Source organism: Gymnoscopelus braueri (assembly GCF_963280865.1).
Source record: "Gymnoscopelus braueri genome assembly, chromosome: 13".
Taxonomy (NCBI): domain Eukaryota; kingdom Metazoa; phylum Chordata; class Actinopteri; order Myctophiformes; family Myctophidae; genus Gymnoscopelus; species Gymnoscopelus braueri.
The window spans coordinates 16,551,232-16,574,758 of record NC_137615.1 but is presented as its reverse complement, the minus strand read 5'-3'; the positions used below and the strand labels follow the sequence as shown (position 1 = coordinate 16,574,758).

The 23,527-nt window shown below is 42.0% G+C and overlaps 2 protein-coding genes across 4 annotated transcripts; one reads left to right on the top strand and one right to left on the bottom strand.

The window, feature by feature from the left end:
• The first annotated feature begins 1,670 nt into the window (after window positions 1-1,670).
• Window positions 1,671-10,168, top strand: tecra (trans-2,3-enoyl-CoA reductase a). 3 transcript variants are annotated; one of them, XM_080446196.1, is made up of 11 exons: window positions 1,671-1,725; window positions 1,851-2,214; window positions 3,217-3,268; window positions 3,397-3,441; window positions 3,558-3,661; window positions 7,609-7,724; window positions 7,963-8,068; window positions 8,465-8,537; window positions 8,625-8,668; window positions 8,862-8,919; window positions 9,038-9,410. In XM_080446196.1, exons 2-11 carry the CDS (start codon window positions 2,047-2,049, stop codon window positions 9,319-9,321), a joined length of 1,050 nt encoding a protein of 349 aa, XP_080302322.1. In that variant the 5' UTR covers window positions 1,671-1,725; window positions 1,851-2,046; the 3' UTR covers window positions 9,322-9,410. The 3 variants fall into 3 exon arrangements, with proteins under 3 accessions (XP_080302322.1, XP_080302323.1, XP_080302321.1); XM_080446197.1 differs by adding an exon at window positions 9,434-10,168 and having other exon boundaries at window positions 1,681-2,214; window positions 9,038-9,126; XM_080446195.1 differs by having other exon boundaries at window positions 1,681-2,214.
• Window positions 10,169-10,348: 180 nt separating this feature from the next.
• On the bottom strand, window positions 10,349-23,353 carry samd1a (sterile alpha motif domain containing 1a). The gene is made up of 7 exons (XM_080446193.1): window positions 22,880-23,353; window positions 19,454-19,823; window positions 16,322-16,620; window positions 16,005-16,065; window positions 14,716-14,800; window positions 13,956-14,070; window positions 10,349-13,139 (listed from the first exon to the last, which is right to left on the bottom strand). Exons 1-7 carry the CDS (start codon window positions 23,261-23,263, stop codon window positions 12,993-12,995), a joined length of 1,461 nt encoding a protein of 486 aa, XP_080302319.1. The 5' UTR covers window positions 23,264-23,353; the 3' UTR covers window positions 10,349-12,992.
• Between the last annotated feature and the right edge of the window lie 174 nt (window positions 23,354-23,527).

The following is a 23,527-nucleotide window of genomic DNA, read 5'->3' as shown; positions in this document are numbered from 1 at the left end:
CCAAAGTTAAACACATCATTGTTTTAATTTATATGTGTGTATATAGACTTTTAAAAAATATATATATTATTTTAATTTAGAAAAAAAAAGAAATCTATTTTTTTTTTAAAGTTAAGTAAAGTTGTTAAGTATCTTGCTCAGGGACACTTCGAACCTCAGGCTTCCCAGGCGGGCTCACTAACCATTTAACTCTATTCCCCCCCAACCTGGTACGAGGAATGATCAATAGACCCTGGTCAGCTGACCTTAGGGTACTGCTGGGCATGTATCATTGAAGCAGGTCAGTGAAGACTCCTGGACATCACTATATGCTTCAAAGTGAGGCTCTACTCACAGCACTGGTGGACCAAAGTAGGCCTACTCTACCCCAGTACTTGAGTCAAAGTGTAGACTCCTGGTGAAACATTACTCAACTACTACAAATGAAAGGTGCTCAGTCAAATTTGTTTCCAGTTAAAGTATTGCAGTAGGTGCTTTTAAAAAATGCTTAAGTATTCAAAATTACCTATTATCTTCTTTTCAATATCAAAGCATGCTGTATTAAGATATAGACACTTTTCAAAACTTTTCCAGAAATTTTAATAAAATATAAATTATAGTGGCCCAGGCGGTTGGCGTAACCACCTGCGCACCTAGGCTGGTAATCCAGCCTGACACCCCCCCATCTCTCCCCCCATTTCCTGTCAGCCTACTGTAATCTCTACAAGCTCAACTGTGATGCGTTGTGAGCTTGTAGATATTCTATTTTCACCATTTTTTAAATAGGGCTTAAAGGAATCTTAAGCATCACTGCCTTCACAGGAAGACAATTATATCCACCAGAGGGCGACATCTCATTTCTACAACCACTTGAGAGATCTTCAGAGTTCAAGTGCAAGTCCTGGTTTATCTTTCCTTCAATGGAAAATCAGACCAATGGCTATATATCACTTTTGAAGTGATGAGAGGGATGAGTTGACCCTCTAGGCTGAATATATCAGATTTTTTCGCTCATCCAAGACTCTCAAATGGTCTTTAGTCATTGTCATTGTGTTCTTTTGCCTGCTGCTGGCTTGGATTGTTCCCACTTCGTATAGCCAAAAAAACTAAAATAACAAAACAAACAGTCTATCTGAAGTCTGTATTTGTGTTTACATGCTGGAGAAAGAAAAAAGACATCTGTGACCGTCTCATGCTTAGCATTTCCATCCTACCCACCACTGTAAAAAGCTTCTAACTATCAGCATCACATGCAGTATCATGGATCAACACGTTTGACTACATATACAAACGCTTAAAAACCAACGTGCATTGAAATGAATATGTTTGTCTTTGTTGTGGAGGTCAGGGAGAGGAAGGAAAATAGTTATGGGGCCACAGGACACAGGTGGCTTGGGGGAGGGGAATGTGCTGGTATGTGAAGGTTTGGCTGTCTTTCATCCAGTGGATCAAGGATTTTAGATGGGGCCCATTGCTCTGTACTGTATGTGCCAGAGTGAGGAGCCGAGCAGACGGGACGGGAGAGGTGTCTTGGGTCTTATGAGAACACATTGGGATCTGTCACTGGGTACGGCTGTGTGTCGCTAACCAAGGTTACCAAGCTTGCGCAGTGCAAATCAGGCAATTTATATTTAGCCTTGTGAATGGCGCGCTATGGATTATGTCTTGGGGCCTCTCGGGTTTCGTCTTCAGTGGATTTGGGGTGTTGGGAGCAGAGCTCCCGGACATTGGGACGCTGCTTTTCAGGTGAGAGGCAGGCTGAACATATCTTTCTGGACAATCTCTGACACAAGGTCTCTGTCTGTCACACATACTGGCACTGGAGAAGGTGTTCATGGTCTCACGGATATTTACCATTCTGCTTCTGTAAGGACTCAGATATTTGGAGTCTAGTCCAGACTGTGGAAAAGACGTTCAAGGAGGACATAGCAGTTGGACTGTCTGGCAGGGCTGTGTCGAGGGTGAGTTGGGACTGGACGCGTCTACCCCACAACAACAGAGGACGAGAGATACAGCAGAGATTTGCCTCTGGGTGCATGAGAGCATAGTTTTTCACCCTCTGGAGTCATGGATGTTCTTGCATTAGATGCGAAGAACCAGGGTGGTGCTGACGCTGAGAAGAAGTCCTCAAGCAGGCCCAGGCCAAAACCTCCCAAAAAGGCCAAAAGGATAGTATACTTTGAGGTGGAGATCTTGGACGCCAAGACAAAAGAGAAGCTTGTCTTGTGGGACAAAGTGAGTGTTGAAAGTTGAAAGTGGGTTTCAAATTGAACTGCATAGCCTAATGATTTTTTTTTAAAGAAGTGACATTTACGAGCCATTCACTTGACACTTGGGTCACATCCATAGTAACCGATAGGGTACAAGCGGTGTACATAATGGCATGCAGTTGGAAGGAACTTCTGGGAAGCTCATATTTTATTGTAGTTTATCGCCTCTCATCGTGTCTTTTTTTTTAAAATTCAAAGTCACGTGACGTGAGTGCTTCAAATTAGCTCAGGTAAAGTCAGTGCTTAGTTTGTGAAGAATTCAGAGAGAGAGAGAGGATTTATGTTTGTACTCAAGTACTAGTGAGTCATCACTTTGAGGGAGGAGGGGTAATTTTACCTCTAATCATCTCTTGCTTGGCCAAGTGTGACCATTAACTGCTTGGTTTCTGTTGAGGTAGTGTTTCAGTTATTACAGTTGGACAGGATTGTTTTTTTCTCTCCAGTTACAGTACAGTACAGTATGTATCTGTTCCACTAGGCCAATAGGCAGCCAGAGGACACATGTTTGCTTTGAACTAGATAGCCAGTGTGAATATATAAAAACGTTTAAAAATACATTTAAAAAAAGATGTATGGATCACATCTGAAATGCATGACAGGCAAATTCCCAAAGAAATTGAAACATAATTCGCTATGGTGAAATGTAATACTTGTAGTTGCTATTCCACTAGTTGTCTCTCTACTCATGTAACCTATTACCACTCATGCCCTTATGCTTCGTTGTACGACAAATAGCAAACATAGCCGATCTACAAGCTCACAGCTATAAGCTCACAGCTTATGAGCTTATAAATCTGCTATTTTTGCAATATTTGAAAATGTTCACCAATAATGACATGCCAATGGTCACCTATAATGATGCCAAAAAATAGGGTGTTATTGCATTGTTGTGTTAAAATATTAGTGATTGCACAAACATACATATTGGATAGCTTGGCCTGTGGATGAACAACCTCTTTGTGTACAGGTGGAGCCAACTGCTACCATTTTAGATATCAAGGCATTGTTCCACAAGTCATGTGAGTATGTTCTCAAGATAACAGCATGGAATTTAGCTTAGACAATCCTTTAGTCTTTCCTTTGTCTTTTGTAACAAAACAAAATTGAACCGTGCATCAAAAGTTAGTTTGTTTTTGTTTTTTTAAAGATCCTATGTGGTATCCAGCCAGACAGTCTTTGCGTCTAGATCCCAGTAAGTCTGTAATATCTCCATAATGCTCATAGCCACAAATTCTGTTGGAATCACAAGTCAGGAAGTGAACAGAGTTATCTTAACTGCATGGTTTTTGCATTTTCTCATTTCCCTAGAGGCCAAATGTCTGAGGGATGAAGAAATTCTCGGGGAACTTCCGGTCGGAACCACAACCAGCTTTTACTTCTGCGACCTGGGGCCCCAAGTCTCATATGCAACTGTAAGTGCACCTGAACATAATACTCATATGTGGGTCGCAGAGTTCAAAAGCAAGTTCAAAACAAATTCAAACGTTTTTAAGAATTCCATAAAAAAAGTAGAAAGAACGTTGCGTCACGATGTGTTGTGAGCTTGTAGATAGGCTATTTTCACTAGTTTGGGTCCCGGGGGTACATAAAATGTAACTTTTGGGTCTCGAGCTAAAACGTTTGGGAACCACCGTGGTACACAGTAGTTTTGGTATTGAGAATCGTAACTTCTTAAATATGAACAGACATGCTCAGTTTGCTCACTCACTCAATCAGCCTCAGTCTTGCATATAAATATCCACCCGGGGTGACAGATATGTGACTCTATTCAAGGACACATAATCTCGTGCCCCCATTGCTCTCACAGGTGTCTATCCCTCTGACCACTCAATCACCGTCCTACCGGTGGTGACGTTTCACCAACACTTCACCCATTTTCAACCCTATCTTCGTACAATCGGTCCTCGCTAATTATGAGATGTGGCTCCATTGCTGTTCTATTGGCTTGCTCATGTCTCAGAGGTGGGCTGTATCAAAATGACACAACAAAGCATAACCCCCCCCCCCCTTTTGTGTTTTTTTATTTTAAAACATTGTATTAAGTATATATTATTTGTTTATGTTCCCTCATAAAGGATGTATATGGATACATGAATGAAATGAATTTAGTTACTTTAGTTCATCCCTTTTTTGTATAGGTGAAGGGTTTTTACACACACGCACGCACATACACACGCACGCACGCACGCACGCACGCGCACACAAAGAAAAAGAAAATGTTTCGGGTCAAAATGTCTGTTAACGACAGGAGATGTACGTAATGAGGTATTGTCTTGACATTTGACTCAATAAAGCATAATTTAAAAAAAAATAGGTGGGCTGTAGACAGTCCATAAACCGACCTACCAATGGCATCATCAGAAACCGGCCTACCAATGACATCATCAGTGCATGCTGAAATAGAATCCATTGCTCTTGCATCAATACAAAAAAAATAAAGAAGTTTGAAATCTTGTTCGAAACTACCACTGATAATAAATATGATAATTTGGTCCCATACGTGAAATTTGTCCTCTGCATTTACCCATTCTAACTATTAGGAGGAGCAGTGTGTGCTATTTATACAGCGCTGGGGGAATAGTTAGGGGTTAAGTGTCTTGCTCAGGGACACTTTGACACATAGACTGGGGCTGGCGCGCCAACCCGAGGGCCTTTTGTTTACCGGGTGGCCTCTCTTAACCACTGCAGCGTTGGCCACCCATGATGATGTCATCGGTAGGCACCAGTGGTGTAAAGTAACTAAGTACATGTAGGGGAGACACGGGTCAAAAGTAACACTATTTACATTTTCCTTCATAATTCACAGAATACTTGAAATATACTAGTCATATTTTGTTATAAAAACATATAATGTATATGTGACCTAATTAATAATACCATTTATAAGCTTTTACTAGTAAGGACAAGACTAAAATATTACTTTTAATGCAATAAGTCAGAGTGTTACAATTGCCCTACAAGCTCACATGCGACGTGCTGTGAGCTTGTAGATCTGCTATTTTCAAAAAAATTGTATACATTTTGAAACGGGATATTCTGCATATTGAGTACTTTTACTTTTTTGTACATTAAGTACATTTTGATGCCAATACTTGGCATCAAAGTACAACTTTTACTCAAGTACATTTTGAATACCAGACTTTTACTTGTGAGTATTTCTGCAATAGGGTGTTGATACTTTTACTTAAATAAATGTAATTAAATGTGAGTAGGCTACTTCTTCCATCACCGGTAGGCACATTTTAGAGCCATCCCCTTCTGCGGCACATGGCGTGTGAACAGAAATGGCACCGTCCCGCATAGTAAGCATTGTTGAAGACCCACATGTGGAGATGATATTGAAAAAAGGCAAAATGTTCTTTAAAGACGGGGTGCCGTGATTTTCAGTGATTCCCCCCCCCCCCCCCCCCCTAAAACATAATCATCAGGTATTATGGTTATACTAGGAGGAAGATTTTTTTCAAAAAAGTATACAGAAATTGATAAAATTATGTTTTTATGTGGACACGCCTCCAGTTCATTAAGTATACCTGGTTCTCACCTTAGCACCCTCTCCACCACCTTAGCACCACCCACCTGTCCTAGTCCCTCCTCCTCCTCATGCCCACACCTGTTGTGTTATGATAATGAGGGGGAGGGTATGTTTTTACTATGTCACTAAAGGGCTGTTTTTCTATTGGCACGTTTGACCCTCAAGGTTTCAGCCTCCAGGTAGAAACTCAAAATAGTCAGAGAAGACATAAAACACCATAAAAACACCACCAGGGGGCTTAATGAAGTTCTATCAACCTCATAGACAGATGAAAAACTGAAAAAGTGCAAAACCATGGCACCACCTCTTTAAGCCCGACTTTATACTTTGTCATATTATGACGGTGTCACACAAAATTGTGACACCGTATTTAAAACATTTCTGAATATTTCTGGACATTTCTGAATATTTAATGTAAAATGTTGGCCTATAAAACAGCATGCCCAAAATAGGGACAACTGGTTGAAAGTGGCTAATAATGCAACTCTCATCAAAGTGTTGGCATTGAATGGGGCAGGAAAACGTTGTCCAGGCATAGCGGAGATCAGCACTAGCAGTGGTGGAAAGTAACTGAGTACATGTACTCAAGTACTGTACTTGAGTACAATTTTTAGGTATTTTTACTTTACTGGAGTACTTCCAATTTTCTAAATGTTTACTTCTACACTACATCTCAAAGGCATGCAAATATTGTAATTTTACTCCACTATAATTATTTGAAAACTTTAGTTACTTTGCAGATTTGTATTCTTATTACAAAACATACATTAACCACTTCAGCCCTAAATATGCTTTAGATCCTATATATCTACAAGCTTGTAGAGGTCTGCTATTTTTTGAAAGATTTTTATACATTTGAAAACTTGTGAAACGGGACATTCTGCACAATGAGTACCTTCTACTTTTGGTACTTTAAGTAAATATTTATACCAATACTTTTGTACTTTTACTCAAGCAAATTTCGAATTCCAGACTTTTACTTGTAACAGGGTATTTTTTACATTGCAGTATTGATACTTTTACTTACTGTAAGTAAAATGTTTTAGTACTTTTTTCCACCACTGGTAGCCATCAGTCAGCTGTGCTGATCCAGGGCTCTGGCAGAGGTGCTGATTCAGAGATCTATTCCATCGCCACCAAGCCCACCGTCAGCTGTGCAGCCTTGCTTGATCATATCACTTGTGGCATGCAGGAATGTCATGCTCTCTCTCACTGGCAGGCTCTCTCTGGCAGTCGTTGCATGTTATTATTACACAGAAGTTTCTGCAGCAACCTCCAGTGTGTTCGTTTAATTCTGAAAGTGTACAAGTTAAGGGGGAAGTTAAAGGGGGTGTAAGTGATATTGCGTTTGTTCAAATGAGTGTTAAATAGCTCAATATTCCAATAGCAATCATAGCTATTGTGTGTTTGTGTCTCCCAATCTCTCCAGCTCTTTAGTAACCAGAAAAGTTACTTTAGGTCAGGATACCGAGTTTATCCAATCAGGACAGAGAACTCGTGTGGGATAGGATAAACAAGGGAAATTGGAATTGACGAAACAAAACTAATTGTAATTCATAAATTATATTTGTGGAATTCTCTCTCCTGATTGGATAAAATTGGTATCCCAAACTGAGATTGTTACTGAACAAACACTCTAGACGTAATTTATATCGGAATATAGAGCGGTACATTTTGTTTAACAAAAAAAGCTTTAACAGACTTTACTTTTAATTAAAAGCAACTCCTCAATATGGAGTGGGAAGTAAGTTATTACACTTTGCTGAGTAATAATAACAAAGAGATGGTGGTCTTTAATGTTATATTTGGCTTTCCTTTCCTGTGCAGGTGTTCTTCACGGAATGTACCGGGCCTCTGATCATCTATCTGATGTTCTACCTCCGTATGCCATTCATCTATCCTCCGAAATATGACTTCACTAGCAGCAAACATTGGGTTGTACAGTAAGTGTCGGCCTCCGTTATTCCAAGGATGTGGTGTAATTCTGTCACTGTGTATCACCCTGACCCCTGGCTTTGCACATATGTCCCCTTGAACAGCAACGGTAGTGAAGCACATAGCCACACACTGTTGACTCTGAACCCGGGCCAAGTGTAATGGACTGCCAATGTATTAATCAAAAGCCAAACATGTAACGCTGATGGTTCTGAACTGTGGTGTCACATTTCCCCCTTGCTGCAGCTTGGCCTGCATCTGTCACTCCTTCCACTACATCAAGAGGATTCTAGAGACCATGTTCGTCCACCGCATCTCCCACGGCTCCATGCCTCTCAAAAATATTTTCAAGGTAAAAAAGAAAGTCTGACTCGTTTGCTGACCTTTGGACTGTGACTGTGGTTATTTGCGGCTGTAATGCGACACTGCGTTACAATTCTCAGAACACTCAAATGTTGAATTCTATATATACCTACTACTTGTAAATATACTACTATATTTACTTATTCATGTAAATAGATACTTACACATACTGCGCAGTGAGCACATAGACATGGATAATATTTAGAAGTAGGACCTATGCACACAGCAGCTTCAAGCATCTTCACACACACACACACACACACACACACACACACACACACACACACACACACACACACACACACACACACACACACACACTTTAATCTAGAATATGGATATGAATATGGAATCTTGACTTAATATATTGCCTCCTGTGTTGCAGAACTGTGGCTTTTACTGGTGCTTTGCAGCTTGGATGGCATACTACATTAACCACCCTCTCTACACCACACCCTGTAAGTGAAGATGAGGTCAAGTCACTCTTAAGTTGAATTTCGATATCCTCATAAACCTTTTATGACGTACTTGTAATTTATTCACAGTTTATGGGCAACAACAAGTGAAAACAGCGCTTTACGTTTTCCTGGTAAGTCTGACATGGGTTGTAGTAATTATGCTTTCATACACAGTAAAAGCCTCAGTGTTAATATGTCCATTTATGACTCTGAGAATGTACAAATGTAACCAACACTGGACACTTACGGGACCATTTACTTGTGTACATTCTCTGCGTCAAATTCTCTGTAACGGGCCATCTTTTTATGTGTCTGTCTGCGCAGTTCTGCCAGCTGGGGAATTTCTCCATAAATGTTGCCATTCGTAATCTCAAACAAGCGGGTGAGCCCCCTGTCCTTGCATTTGTAACAACACAAATAGGCCATCCCCTGATGAATAAAAACAATACACTCATTCAAGGGAACACTCATTCATCATTTCTGTTTATCTATTATCGCAGGTTCAAAAGCCAAGAAGATTCCATACCCGACAAAAAATCCATTTACGTGGATTTTCTTCTTGGTGTCTTGTCCAAACTACACATACGAGGTGAGAAACCATTCCTGCATCTCATACCGTTCATTAAAAAGCAAGAATAAAGTGTCCACTGCAGTGGACCTCATTAATGTGAAGGGGAATATCCAACATAGCCTATCCTGCTGTTATAGTTCAATCCAATGGCCTACATTTTATCACTGGAATTTCAAATGCAATGTTAACACCATCTGCTGGTTGCTGTGCTAATATATTACTGTATGTTGGCTTCTACTGTACTATGCGTCGTGTGTGTGTGGTGTGTGTGTGTGTGTGTGTGTGTGTGTGTGTGTGTGTGTGTGTGTAACCTTCTTGCTCACAGCTGGGCACATGGATAAGTTTCTCAGTGATGACCCAGTGTGTTCCTGTGGCATTCTTCACCATCGTGGCCTTCGTCCAGATGACCATATGGGCCAGAGGCAAACACCGCGGCTACCTAAAGGAGTTCCGTGACTACCCTACCCTGCGCTCTTCCATACTCCCCTTTGTCCTGTAGACCAGTGCAGAGAAGAACGGCGGTCACAGCCCACCCACACACCCGTATTATGGCCCCTCAAGGGGGGTCAGTCCATTACAGCCAGCTCAGCAAGGGATCCTCCTATTCTGCTTGGAATTCGGAATGCGCGTCCTGGAGTTACGGACAGATGGGAATTATGAGGAGGCTGCATGCCATTTACTTACTTGCCACTCCATAATGAAGGAGTTGCTGGAACGTCGCCATTACAGAACCTCAGATGGTTGGACTGGGGGTCGCGGCGCTGAGGAACCTTATAGACTTTAATTTAAATGCAGTACAGTCTTAATGTAATGAAATCTACTGGATGTGGATGTGGCGTCGAGGAGCTTTTCTTTTTTTTCTTTCTTACTCTGCTGTACTTTATCAATTGTTTAGCCACTTAACCCATTAAAACCGGGAAAACATCTGTGTCATTTTAGATTTTAGCTATATTTGTATATATAGCAACAAAGGTTTTTAGGATTTAGAAGGCATTTCGTTGCTGTCGGGCAGAAACCTCTTATCTCCATATTGTGGTTTTTCGTAAATTAACGGCCTACTTGATCATACTACGGCATGAGCGTCGCATCAAAAGTAGCAGATCTACGCGTTTCGAGCTTGTAGATCTGCTGCTTTTGATGCTTTTGAATTTGAATCCTGAAAAGTAACAGATTTGGACATGATGAGGTTTCCACCCGACAGAGATGATTTATAGAATCGGCCTCAGGTCTTAATGGGTTAAACCCTATTTTATACTTTGACTATTTGGAAATGGCTGATATACAAGCTCACATAGGATCGCCATGGATGCGTTGTGAGCTGGTTGTAGATTGGCCATTTTCAAACAATTGTGAACATTTTTACAAATCTTAAATATGTGAACATTTTTGAAAAATGTTGATGAAAAATAGGGATGCCATGGTTTAAAGTGGTTATAGATTATGACTGTTTCAGTAATCACATGTTGTTTTATAGTTTAGGGCAATCATATTATTAAGCATGAAATCTTCTCACCAAGCCAGACACCAAAAAACTACTCAGTCACCATTTCCTCCACTACCAGTTCACTCTCTTTACATTGTACGTACAGTATAGGATGTGTTTTCTCTTGGTTCTGGTAATGGGAGGACAGCATTGATTGTTCACTGTGTCACATTGTTATTTTGAATGTACTGTAGTATTTCTCCTTATTTGGGGCAAAAAAAAATCAGAAATAGTGAAAATCCGATCTGCTATGCGACGAGTTCTGAGCTTGCAGATCCGCTATTTTCACTATGTCATGCGACAATGTATATAGGGCTTAAGTGGTTATTTTTGGAGTTGGAAACCATAAGTACTCGTAAATGTATCTTGGATTGTTAACTGATTAGCACTGAAGCGAACTGTCACCACTTGTCACAACCTCAAGTGTGTGCTGCAATAAATACCACACGCGTGAGTGAAAAGAGACAAGTGCTTTTATTGGTGACCCTGGAAGTAACATTAACATAAATACAAACATCACAGATATTCAGTACAGTATAATGGAATGTTACACTTCAAAATGGCTGGCTTAGATCACAACACAAATGCAAAACAGACACCAGACAAATCAAGAGATGATCACAACAACACAGAATATTGCATTTGATCAAAATGTCCAATCTGTAAAAAATAAGAAGAAAGGACATTGTGTTGCTATATTGAGTTTGAGAACAATATAATTCAGTATAACAATATTTCTCATCATTATTTGTTTCCCCATAACTACATATAGATTCCATGAACCTGCATATTATTTACTGGTCTGAACTTGTGCCAAAACCATATTTAAGTTGGGGACACAATCATTTGAAAATAAGACGAGAAAATTAACAACAAATAACATATTGCCTTGTCAGTAGGTAGTAGTATATCAAATGGGTTATGTGTCAACGTCAGCCAGATATCGATGGTACAATTCGACACTGGTAGCTACTAGTGAGACGAGAAAAGTCACAAGGTTCTATTGTGACTATCTGATGGATGAGACAAGGCAGCCCAACCCAACATAAGATCTCATTTAGACTTAACCCATTTAGGCCTGGAAAGCCTATATGTTATACATTTCAATGCGGGAAAGCATCTGGTCATTTTAGATATCGTCGCTGTCCATATTCTACGTTTTTTGTGTTTTTTTGTAAATTAACGCCCTACTTGATCATACTACAGCGTCACACTAAAGCATCAAAAGTGAAGCGGCACGTTTTGAGCTTGTAGATCTGCTACTTTTGCTATTTTTGAATTTGAATCCTAAAAAGTCACAGTTTTGGACATTTGGTTTCCGCCCGACAGAGACGATATATAGCAACATATATATTTTGTTACGTTTTTTTCAGAAAACTTAGGCCTTTAGAAGGCGTTTTTGGAATCGGCCTCAGGACTTAATGGTTTAATTGTACGCCAATGTTGCTTGATGAATGAGTTTTAGCTCAAAATCAGATTTCCGGTGAGCAACACTGTCATACAAACAGTATAACTCATGCTTTAATCAACATAGTGTCTCATTTTAAAGTCTCCTTACGAGAGAAAAAAAACTTTACCTGTGTAACGTTTAAACTGTTCCTGAATAAACAGGAGAGAGTGCTGCCACAGAACCAGTTTAGGTTGAGGAGCAACAACGTAATGTTGAGAGCAGTCACAACACAGAGCCCACTTCTGATTGGTCTACTACTGTCTGTGACGTCACTGCAGCCACAGCAGTATGTGGTCATCATCAGTCTGTGGGTCCATTAGTCCACAGGCGGTCCAGCTTGGTGCAAGGTTAGTCCCTTTCAGAGGTCGCACCAGGCCTCCTGTTCCTCTAGCAGAATGGTCCAAGTCAAAACCAATCTGGGAAGCCATTCGTAAAAAAAAAAAGAAGAAAAAAAAGGGAAAATATTTGTTTCCTTTGTTTTTGCCTCTGGGGGCACCACCTCCTTTTTTTGTGTAGAGACAGGAACTCCTCTCCTTTCTTAGTCCACTTCCTCCCGGGTCCGTCTGTGTTTATTCCTACACTACATGTTTAGGGCAGTGGTGCTGACAGATTCAGCTGTTAACAGAATCCGTCTTGGGAGAGATTGTGTAAAAAACAAACCCAGAGCATCGACAACTGTTCCATCATCGACGCATCGATCGGCATGGCAAAAATAAATGAAATGAACACCCTTCCTCAAAGACCACAATGAAAGAGGTAGGACAAACCTTCTGTTAATTGTCACTTTCACAGCCAAAGAGAATGCCACTCCATGTCCATAGTTGACATGGAGATGAGTGGTGTGATGAGACTTCCCCCAGAAGGCAGCCTAGTATACTGCATGTACACATTGTGTCGATGCAGCCGCGTTCCGAACGTTCAGGTGAATGCTTGTGTTGAATCGTAAACACCTTAGAGGTCTTCGTCTTCCAGGAAATGGGTCCTCTGCAGCACCTTCACGTGGCGCTCGTAGATTTTGAGGGCGGGGCCGAGGCGGATGGACAAACCGGTCAACACGTCACTGCGTTGCATTAGGAGAAGAGACTTCCCATCTATTTCCTGTTGGGCACAGAGGGAGAGAATATAAATAGACTGATATGTGTAAAGAGACTGTCCACATTTTACTACCGTACACATTTAACTACTGTACACATTTAACTACAGTACATATTTAACTACTGTACACATTTAACAACAGTCATTGGTGGAAAAAAGTATTAAATGTTTTTACTTAAGTAAAAGTATCAATACTACAATGTAGAAATACTTAGGTAAAAGTCCGGAATTCTAAATTTACTTGAGTAAAAAGTTAAAGATGATTGGTATAAAAATGTACTTAAAGTACTAAAAGTAGAAACTACTCATTATGCAGTGTCCCACTTCACAAGTTTTCAAATGTATAAAATGTATACAAATATTTTGAAAAAAATAGCAGCTGACAATGCTCACAATGTAGCGCATTGTAGATCGGCTATTTTCAAATGGCAGAAATGTATATAGGGTTGAAGTGGTTAATGTATGTTTTGTAATAATAATCATATAATAAGTCTACAAAGTAACTCAAGTTTTCAAATAATTGTAGTGGAGGTAAAGTACAATATTTGCCTCTGAGATGTAGTGGAGGAAGTATAACTAATGAAAACTGGAAATACTCCAGTAAAGTAAAGAATACCTCAAAATTTTACTTAAGTACAGTACTTGAGTAAATGTACTTATATACACCACTGACAACAGTACACAACTAATGTAGGTCAGGGGATCACATTCGCTACGATTATGCAACAAGTACCAGAACTGGCAGATCAGCACATTGGCTACACATCTCCAGTGAATGGGGGGCTCCACCTTGTGGCAGCTTACGGTTAGTGCACTGACCTGTGTTCGAAATGCCAACGCCTGCTCTGGAAAGCCTGCAGCAGAGAAATAACTGGCCACATCCGCCACACTCCACTGCAATAAGTTCTGGTTCATGTTCTCTTTCTTCACAGAGCTGGAGGTAGAAGAAAGAGAGAGAGAGAGAACAAATAATCAGAATATGACCAGAGAATATGATTTTATTCTCACCAAATAAAGTCTCCCTTTGTTGTTGTTGTTGTTGTTGTTGTTGTTGTTGTTGCCTTGTCAACCTTGTTGCCTTATCAACCTTTTACAGGCAATTAGTTCTCCTGATGTAAATGATTAGCTTAATGTGCAACATTGTTTTCTCACTCAACAGTGAACAAACCAACATACAGTTACTATCTGCCCATTTCTAAAGTGACAATTTAAGGACTTTTAAGAACTTTTTAATACTAAATTGGTTGAAATTGTCAAACATCACAATATTTTTCTGTGGAACCGAGTCAAACTAAATGTAAATGTAATCCCTACAATTCCAAGTGCTTGTCAGGGTGGGGGGGGTCCCCAGTTTAAATATGATTATTTTGGGGTGGTCGCCGCCTGAAAGGTTCGGGAATCCTTGAAATATGCTGCATGGCTATTTATGTAAAAGACAGCGGTTGCTACTGATGCAGAGTACATGAGAAGGGAAGGTAATATATTCTGGCATGGATCTACTAAGATGGTGAAACTCTTAAGTGGACAACGGCTCTCCATGCTCCACCAGAGTTTTAGGCTGTAACTACAGAACACTCACACATCGCCATTTTTGCCACCGTTCAGGAAAACGTCCTCAGCTGGGATGAGCGAGTCCAAATCTAGCTTCTTTTTCGATTTAACACCTAAAAAGCAGAAAAACATTATTAGCTATACCGAATATGGGTTAGATATATATAAATAGGACAGTACTGATTTAAGGGACATAATGCAGTGGTCTGGGAGGCCTGACTCTGAAAATCATGCATTATAACTACACGCGTCTTAACAATTTGATCACCCAGTGCTAATGTAATGCAGGTGCATAGTTTGGACATCATGTCATGTAATTTCATCCTTGCCTGCGTCATCTTACATCTCCACATGGTGGCAGTGCAGTACACAGCAGCTACGGTGCAACAATACAGCTAGTTGCTTGTATGCTTTTCATTACTGAACACACAATCATGTTACTTATGGCTCTGGCTGACAGAAGATTTTGGATGTAATCCAATAATATTGTTCTACTATTGTTCAATAGTAGAATTGTTGGCTGCTTGGCTATTTATGATGTGAAGATACTATCAGAAGATGTTTATTCATTGCTGTTGAATGTCTCCTCACTGCCAAGCTGTTGGTAATGTTTGTACTGGAGTAGAATTCTCACTTATCCACTGCTGCAGTGCATACAATGTCTTGCTGGTTATGAGATCAGTAATGTTATTAGCATACAGCTGAACCAATAAGTATACCGTATGCTAAAATTAAATTATATGCTTGGATGAACAATGTGTTGCCAGCAAATATTGTTAGCACAAAGTTTAGATTTTGAAAGCCAAAATTAACTGAAAGTTCAAATGAATGTTACCTGCATAAAGATGTACATGGATCAGTCTTAAATTTAAATTGGATGGCAGCTGCCTTCCGCTTGTTTCGGCAAAGTTTTTTATTTTGTCTTATTTTTTGTGCTTCCATCCTCATCTACATAGATATGCCCCTGCAGTAGGGCTTAATTCATATTGTGTAACTCAGCAACTGAAAGGGAAGTTAAAGGACACTGTACAAGGACTGAACAGAAGGTACAGCTTTCAAACAGAGCTATCATTAGACTGAGCAACACCTGTGAGGCAGGGAGCAACATTCACTTATCACGCACGACGCACGTCCTTTGAAAAACATCAGGGTAGTACTTCTATCTAATTAATCCCATTAACATTCTGCTGTGTCACTGTAAATCATTCCCCAGAATGAGAAAAGGAGCATGCTATCAGGCCCCTTAATGTTATCTCTGAGTTCTCAATATAATATAGGTAAGCCGTTAAACGACAAAATACATTAAAAAAAACTCACAGTTGTCAGAGGTCAGAGGCAGCTTCTGTGGGCTTCCATCACAAATGCTCTTGGTCTCATCCTGTTGGCCAAAAGGGGAATGGAAAATAAATATGCATGAAAATGTCAAGCAAGCAGCACACCGAATGAATCAATTTATTTGATGATTAAAAGGTAACACATAAAAATGCAGTGCAGTCATAACATTAAAAAAGAAATCACAGGATGAAAACACAATAAAGCCCAATGGCTTATTTCCATTGTGGTCCTCTGTGAAGAAGCCGCAGCGCAGACAGAAATGCAGTGCTGTCTATCACAGAGAAATATAGGCCAATTACCAGTTTGGTTCCATTGTCAGGGACCATCTGGTCATAGGAAGGTCCTCTATCGTCTGTCCTCCATCCTTCTTCTTTCTTTACAGTATCCTTTGGGGTACATGGACTTATATCCTTCGGGGTACATGGAATTATAATCTTCGGGGTACATGGACTTGTATTCTTCGGGGTACATGGACTTGTATTCTTCGGGATACATGGACTTGTATTCTTCGGGATACATGGTGTCGTATTCTTCGGAATACATGGACTTGTAGCCACAGGCTGTCCTGCTGATTTCACTGCCCCTGCTAATTCTGCTCCTAATAGTTAGGGTGGGTAAATGCAGAGGGACACATTATTTATTATTATTATTATTATTATTATCATTATTATAAAGTGAAACAGCTGTAATTCATACAACAACCAGAGATGTGAATTTAACCTAGTGGATATTCAGCCTATGGGATCTATGCCATTTGATTGGTCGGGGGCAATCACATGGTTAGATTGCAGCTGGTTCAGGTTAGGCACTGTTAGTGTAGTTAAAGGACCATGCCGGTGGTCTGGCATCATGTCTAGAACATTGACTACGAGTGGACTCACGGTACACTTGACATTACTGCCGTCCATCTTCTAAAGCATATAGCCTGGTTTGTTTGATTTGCAAGGAAGCCACTAGATTCCATTCATTTCAGTATGGTATGAGAATCAACTTGCAGAGATTTGAAACTTGCTTGAGAAAGGTAATCCAACACATTAAATAGCTATTTTTTGGGGGGGTCAAAGTTATGTTATCATTATGTTTAATGGATTTTAAAGCACAGCTTGATTTCCAACGTCTAGATGGAAATTAGCCCTAGTGTCTCTGTATGCTCATTGGGTTACTCACTGCATACCAGAGCCTGTACGGCAATGTTTCCCAAACAGTGGGTCGGGACCCATATGTGGGCCACGGACCATTTTTTATGGGTCACGAGTAAATGCCCCTTTATTTCTGGTATCCTACATTTAGTTTTTCATTATTATCATTTCAAAACATTTTCAAAAAAATAAATCCCCAAAACTTTTAATACTTTTAAGAAGTAGTGAAAATAGCAGATCTACAAGCTCACAACGCGACGCATCATGAGCTTGAAGATCGTCTATTTTTTGGGTCCCGGGGAGACATCAAACTTCTCTTTTGGGTCACAAGCTAAAAAGTTTGGGAACCACTGCTGTACGGAACCCTATTGACTTGTCTCCAAACGGGACACCCACCACTATGTAGGGCAAAAACAGACACATCTACACTCACCTAATGTATTCAAAAACGTTGACAGGGTAGTCCGTCTCCTTTTACCACAAGGTTCTATATTCACCAAGCCATGTTCTATGTACATTTTCTGGACTGAATTCTACAGCATCCATTCAAAATGCAGCCGTCAAAGTAAGTTACGTGAAATGCCACTGCTTCTAAAAACATAGTTATTATCCCTTTTTATTTATTATTACGCTTTTAGTTTTAGCTGAACATTAAATGAAGTTAACCACACAGTCAACAAATCTCTAGAATTATATTTTGGTCTTGTATTGTAGCCTATGCTCATATTTATTACATTTCTTGTACTGACTTACTTTGATGAGGCCATGGTCTGAATGACAGTTATGTTATGTTAATAGATTTCAAGCCTTAAAATGTGTTCAAATATTTTTTAAGGATCTGTTCCCACTCGGGTGGACCCAGCCTTTTGCAGACAGAAAGTCAATGGAGTTGGTGTAGAAGCAACCAAAGTGAGCATCACTGACTGCATAGGCTAGCTGGAATTAGTGACAACGCTGAGGAAGACCTGCTAGGTTGAAACGTGTCCGTTGCTCTATCCGTGGAGAGGCAAAATAAAACTTTTGTGAAAAGGACATTTACTGTGTGCTGACTCTTTTCTCAGTTTCATGATATTGTTGCGGGCATTCTGCATTGCAGTGCTTTTTCTTAGTCCCTGGAAGAATGATTGCTTTATGAACCAAATTCAAACATCCATGACTTATTAACAGCCGATTGATGTTTAGCCAACATTTACTCAATTATACAGGTAAGCTTGGTAACGTTTTAATGAATTTATATAAAATGTAAACAAAAAAGCATGCAATATGTGATAAGCTGCGTTCAGCTCGATTGCGCTCGGAAATGTTGGACCAATAGACCAACCAACCAGCAGAGTGGCTTATACTAACTGCATGATCACAGCTAAAAATAACACCATTGTCTATGTTTATATGCAATGAATGCAAACACTGAATAAAGCACACACATCCAAAGTTAAAAAGCCAGGTGCTGGGCGGAGACAAATATGAAGAAAAACAGAGTCCATGCAGAGTTTCCAGCTCTAAAGGCACTTTTTATTACCACCAAAGGTGACGTTCCGACTTTCGAGCCAAAGTGGCTCTTCCTCAGTAGGAGCTGGATCAAGTGTACGGACTCTGTATAAACAAACACTGACATGTATTGATGGTGGTATGGTCATTTAACCCATTAAGACCTGAGACCGATTCAACAAATGCCTTCTAAATCAGTAGTTCTCACACTTTCAAGATCTTTTCAAAAATGTAAAAAAAATAGCAGATGTACAATAAAGTGTCAATAAAGTTATTTGAAGCAGACGGTGCACCGGATTGGATACTAATCGTTGTCTGTCACGCGTGCGACAGACAACGCATTTGAAACGCAGGCCGGAACGCTGACGGATCGTCAGACACATCCATTTTCCATGTTACCTTGCGGTTTCGGGTGTGCAGTTCGTTTGACTTGCGTTGTTGGCTCACTGAAAGAAAACTACAAACCAAATTGGCTGCCACAGAACCGACGCTTCACAAGCACAGACTTTGTGCACTGCAGCGCCCACAACGCGCTTACAACACGCCTCTGCCCCGTTTCTCCCACATAATGAAAGTGGATGGGAAGGCCGCGCCGCTGGCGCACGTGTGAGGCCGTCCTAATGCTTTACTCTGGCTACACTGTAAGCAGACATAGGGAATAGCAACAAGTACTCACCCAGCAATTAACTAGTTGGCTGACAACTCCTATGACTCCCATCTTATATTACATAACAACAATAATATACCCATCTTCGGTTAACTATGTTGCATAATAGCCAGTGTCTAGTCAGTGCAGATACCTACCTTTGTCTTTCTGCATTCCTGGGTGCTGGCGCTCTGCTGGGCAGAAAGCAGAGTCATAAGCCCAGTCATTGTGTATGAGAGCCCTGGGGCTGGATGGGGGCAAGGAGCTGGGCCTCCCGATAGCCTTCCAGGCAGACACCACACAGTCCAGGCCTGCGCCAGGGCTGGGGCTGACGCTAGAGCTGGGGCCAGGCCGTGAACCAGAGGGAGAGCAGGGTGCAGAGAAGGCATGGACAGGAGCACACTTAACGGCAGTGTCTTCATACGTGGTGTGGCCCGGAGGCCGCCCGCCTGGCCCGTCTCGGCTCCTTTCGTCAGCCCCCTCCTCCTCTGCATTGCTGTCTGTGTCCATAGCCATCGAGCCATCAGCCTGCGGGATGCAGAACATAGAAGCAACTTGAAATTTCAGGGCAAATTTGTGTTAATCCAACATGGAATATATTCACCATTCAAACAAAACCAGATGATCATTGAGCTATGATGAAGTGGGAACTTTGAGAACAGTGGTTCTCAAAGTGGTGTCCGGGGACCCCCAGGGGGATGGGGGGGTTCGGGGTTCCCCGGGTGGTCCCCATCTAAGTGACTTCTTATTGCATGTACCACTAAATACAACTAGAGATCATACAAGAATGGTTATTTTAAGCATTTGTTATCTCTATAACATAACAAAGGGATTCTGGAACAAATGACAGACCTATGACCAAATCATGTCTAACAACAAAAATGTTATTAGATTGGAGTCTCCGAGATAAAAATAAATACTAATTTAAAAAAATGATATCAAATGGGGGTCTGTGGACTAATGCTATCAAATTGGGGGTCCTTGAAAGAAAAAAAAGGTTGAGCATCACTGAACGCAATGCAGTGCAGTGTGCCTTTATCCATGTTTGGATCAACACATGGATGATAGCAAGCCTGAGGGGGAGGGGATTAAAAACTGTATTTCAATATTTGGGAGAAATACAAATGGCTCACTGAACATCAATAGGCATTATACTACGGCTCCCTTGCAAAGTGTAATTTTCACATAACTCAATCACTCCCTTGCCTTTGTTGCGATAGCCCTATAGAAGATTACAGACACTGCAGGTTTCGTCAATTTTCCCATTCATGATTGCGAGCAACTTAGGTAGCTAGCAGCAAAATGCAAAAACCTTTTATTTAGAGAGTAAAAACTGGACAGTCTTGTGTGTATGGGAGAGTGTTTTCATGTCAGTGCGCTGGTCCAAGGCTGTGTGTGTGTGTCACATGAAGAACACTCATACAGATGTCGCAATTTGACCGCTGTGGTAAATAATTGCCTTTGAAAAAAAAAAAGCCTCGTCCCTCCCACCCCGTGGTGACAACACGCATAGGATGTTCACTCCTTTATACTAGAATCATGCGCCCTTTCGACCACATTCGGTTTCTCTTAACAAGTCGTCGTTGAAAAAATAGGATGCCGTCGGATGCATAGAAGTAGTTTTGAGCCGGACGCTTTTGTCGTTCGACGTCGGTAACCGGCGTCGAACGAGAAAGCGTCCGGCTCAAAATTCACTATCAGTGAGGGGAAAGAGCTTACAGTATGAGCTTGTGTGTGTATGTGTGCGTGTGCGACTGCGTGTCCAAAGACACACGGCCGAGTGCGTGCGGAGCGGAGCGCGCCGCGCAACTAAAGCCCGCCCCGCACCTCCTCTCTCTGAGAAAAGAGACGCTTTTATGGCAGTCAGCCATCAGGGCGCTTCTTATATATTACAACTTTCATTGCGTTGTTGTTGTACCGTAGTTTCCAAGAACAAAACCCCACGTTATTCAAGCCCCCGTGAGTTCTATACAGCCTCTCTATGCCGGTTGAATGTAGAGAGAAACTGTGGGATGTGCTGCTCGGTGCATTCCCCCCCCTACTAGGCCTCCTTGTTTGTTAATTAATACAGAAGCGCTTATAAAACAAAAGTCGCGCAAGAAGACATCCCGTTTTCCGCTTTTAAAAAAAGCCAAATTATACTTCTTCGCAGGGCGGTGTCGCTTGCTGAAAAAAAAGAACAGATCCTCAAGCTAACGAACGACGCGGTGTACCGCGTCGTTCGTTAGCTTGAGGATCTGTTCTTTTTTTTTCAGCAAGCGGCGCCGCCGCCGCCGTGCGAACAAGAGTACGGTAGCCTAAGCTCCACAGCCCCAAAATGAAGCTGGAGCTTATGAGCGCTCCCCCGGATCGGATCGAGGCATTTTTGACCAAACATCGCTCTAAATGTAGCGCATTCCCAGCCAGCCAGCCAGCAGAGAGCCTCCTCCATAGCAGCAGCCCAGCAGCCAACCTACTTTGACTTTGCACCGGGTCAATGTTCTGTTCTATAATGCGACGGAACACAAAAGCTATGGGGTTGAGTCTGCTTTAGTGGTTTGAGAGTGCGACATCATCATCATCTCTTCATTCTTTTTTAGACAAGCCCCCCCTCAAAAAAAAAAACTGTAGCCCCCCCTCCCTCCCTATCCTATGAGCCTCGGACGTTCCTGGGTGTTTGTGAAGACTTTTCTCTGGATCCCCCCTCCCCCCGCACCACACCGCCCCGCGGTAACCGTAAAGACTCGCCCCAAAACACGCTCACCCCAATTTTCTTTCGCGGACCGCTCGCCCCCCCCCCCCCCAGCGGTTCTTGTATTCTTATATTTGTTTTACTGAGGATACGGTTTGAAATAAGTTTAGGGTTAGGCATAGTTTAATAGAGGTTAAGTTTAGGCATAGTTTTACTGAGGTTACGTTTAGGGAATAAGGTTAGGTTTTACTAGGCATGCATGGTTTACTGTGGTTTACGTTTAGGAATACCAGGTGGTGTGGCGAGTGGCGACCGTTCCGAGGTTGCCCGGATTTGCCCCGGGGGCGACTGTGTTTTGGGGCGAGCGTTTTGGTATTCTCCCCGCACCACTGAGTTTGGGGGCTTGAAAAGCGCTTTCGGCTCCCAGGCTCAGGCTGCTGAATGTGATAATGGTGGTTCTGGGAGGGAGGAGGGCTGTTGCAGATGGGACGCACCGCAAAGTGCAAGTTTTTTCCCAATGCATTGTTTTGACTTAACGCAACATCAAATTAAAAGTGTGTCCCCCCCCCCCTCCCTGCGTGTGTGTGTGCGCCGTAATAGTCTATTATAACAGTACGCGCACAGCTTTCATTGTTGGTGTTTTTTTCTCTCTCTCCGTGCCTTTTTTTCTCTCTCTCCGTGCCGAGGTACAGCCGCTCCCCGTCTGCGGCAGTTTTTGGGTGCACTTGCGTTCACTCACGTCACCACTCCCCGTGTTGGAGAGAGAGAAAAAAAAAGCCCGTTTTTATTTTTCGTGCGATACTCTCGCACCCTTGTTCACTTATTGTTCATGAATGTGTCACAATAATAACGATGATCATTAATGCATGAGACGTGGTGCGGTACGGTGCGAGGTCGCGTTACGTTACGGTACCTCCAGATCCTCCGTCTCATCCTGGTCCGCGGGACCCAGCGCGCTGTCCCCGTTGCTCAGATCCGAATGACTGGCTCCTTCTTCCAGCAGCGAGCCGCTCCGTCTGCCGCTGCCGCTCGTCACATTATTGTCGTCTCTGTTGTTTTTCCTGCTCCGCCGCTGGACCTTGGCGGCGTTGCGGTACGAGATGGAGCCCTTGTAATTAACTTTGAGCACAGTTTGCTCCTGGATCAGCTTCTCGAGTTCCGCGCAGGTTCGCTCGGGCTCGGACCCGTGTCGCCTGCGGACCATTCGGCAGATCCGCTCCAGGTCCGGCCGGGCTTTTCTGGAGCGCAGCGAGTCAATCGTGTCCAGGATCCACTCTCTGTACTTTGATTCGGACATTTTTCCGAGGTGTTGGTTTGCTGTTGCGTTGTTCGTTGGTGCGTCAACCTTGTTCCAGACGGTGTTTTTCAGCGAACCGTCGGTCCGAGCCCCGGCTGAGAAGCAAGTGTTGCCAGACTGTGCGAGAGAAATAAGCAACCGGCTCTATGAAAACAAGCCCAAAAGAAGCCACTAGAGCCACATGAGCACTTTGTTGGCTATTTGAAAATAGCCGATCTACAAGCTTACAATGCCGTCGCATCCACTACGCGTTGTGAGCTATTT

Bases quoted from the DNA above. Each gene is read 5' to 3' on its own strand.
- samd1a (XM_080446193.1), bottom strand. From the start codon at position 23,263: ATGTCCGAATCAAAGTACAGAGAGTGGATCCTGGACACGATTGACTCG. The intron at 19,824-22,879 runs GTACCGTAACGT...TGCATCCCGCAG, and splicing joins ATGAGACGGAGGATCTGGAG to GCTGATGGCTCGATGGCTAT. The intron at 16,066-16,321 runs GTAATTGGCCTA...TTTGGCCAACAG, and splicing joins CTGACAATGGAACCAAACTG to GATGAGACCAAGAGCATTTG.
- tecra (XM_080446196.1), top strand. From the start codon at position 2,047: ATGGATGTTCTTGCATTAGATGCGAAGAACCAGGGTGGTGCTGACGCT. The intron at 8,069-8,464 runs GTAAAAAAGAAA...CCTGTGTTGCAG, and splicing joins CTCTCAAAAATATTTTCAAG to AACTGTGGCTTTTACTGGTG. The intron at 8,538-8,624 runs GTAAGTGAAGAT...ATTTATTCACAG, and splicing joins CCCTCTCTACACCACACCCT to TTTATGGGCAACAACAAGTG.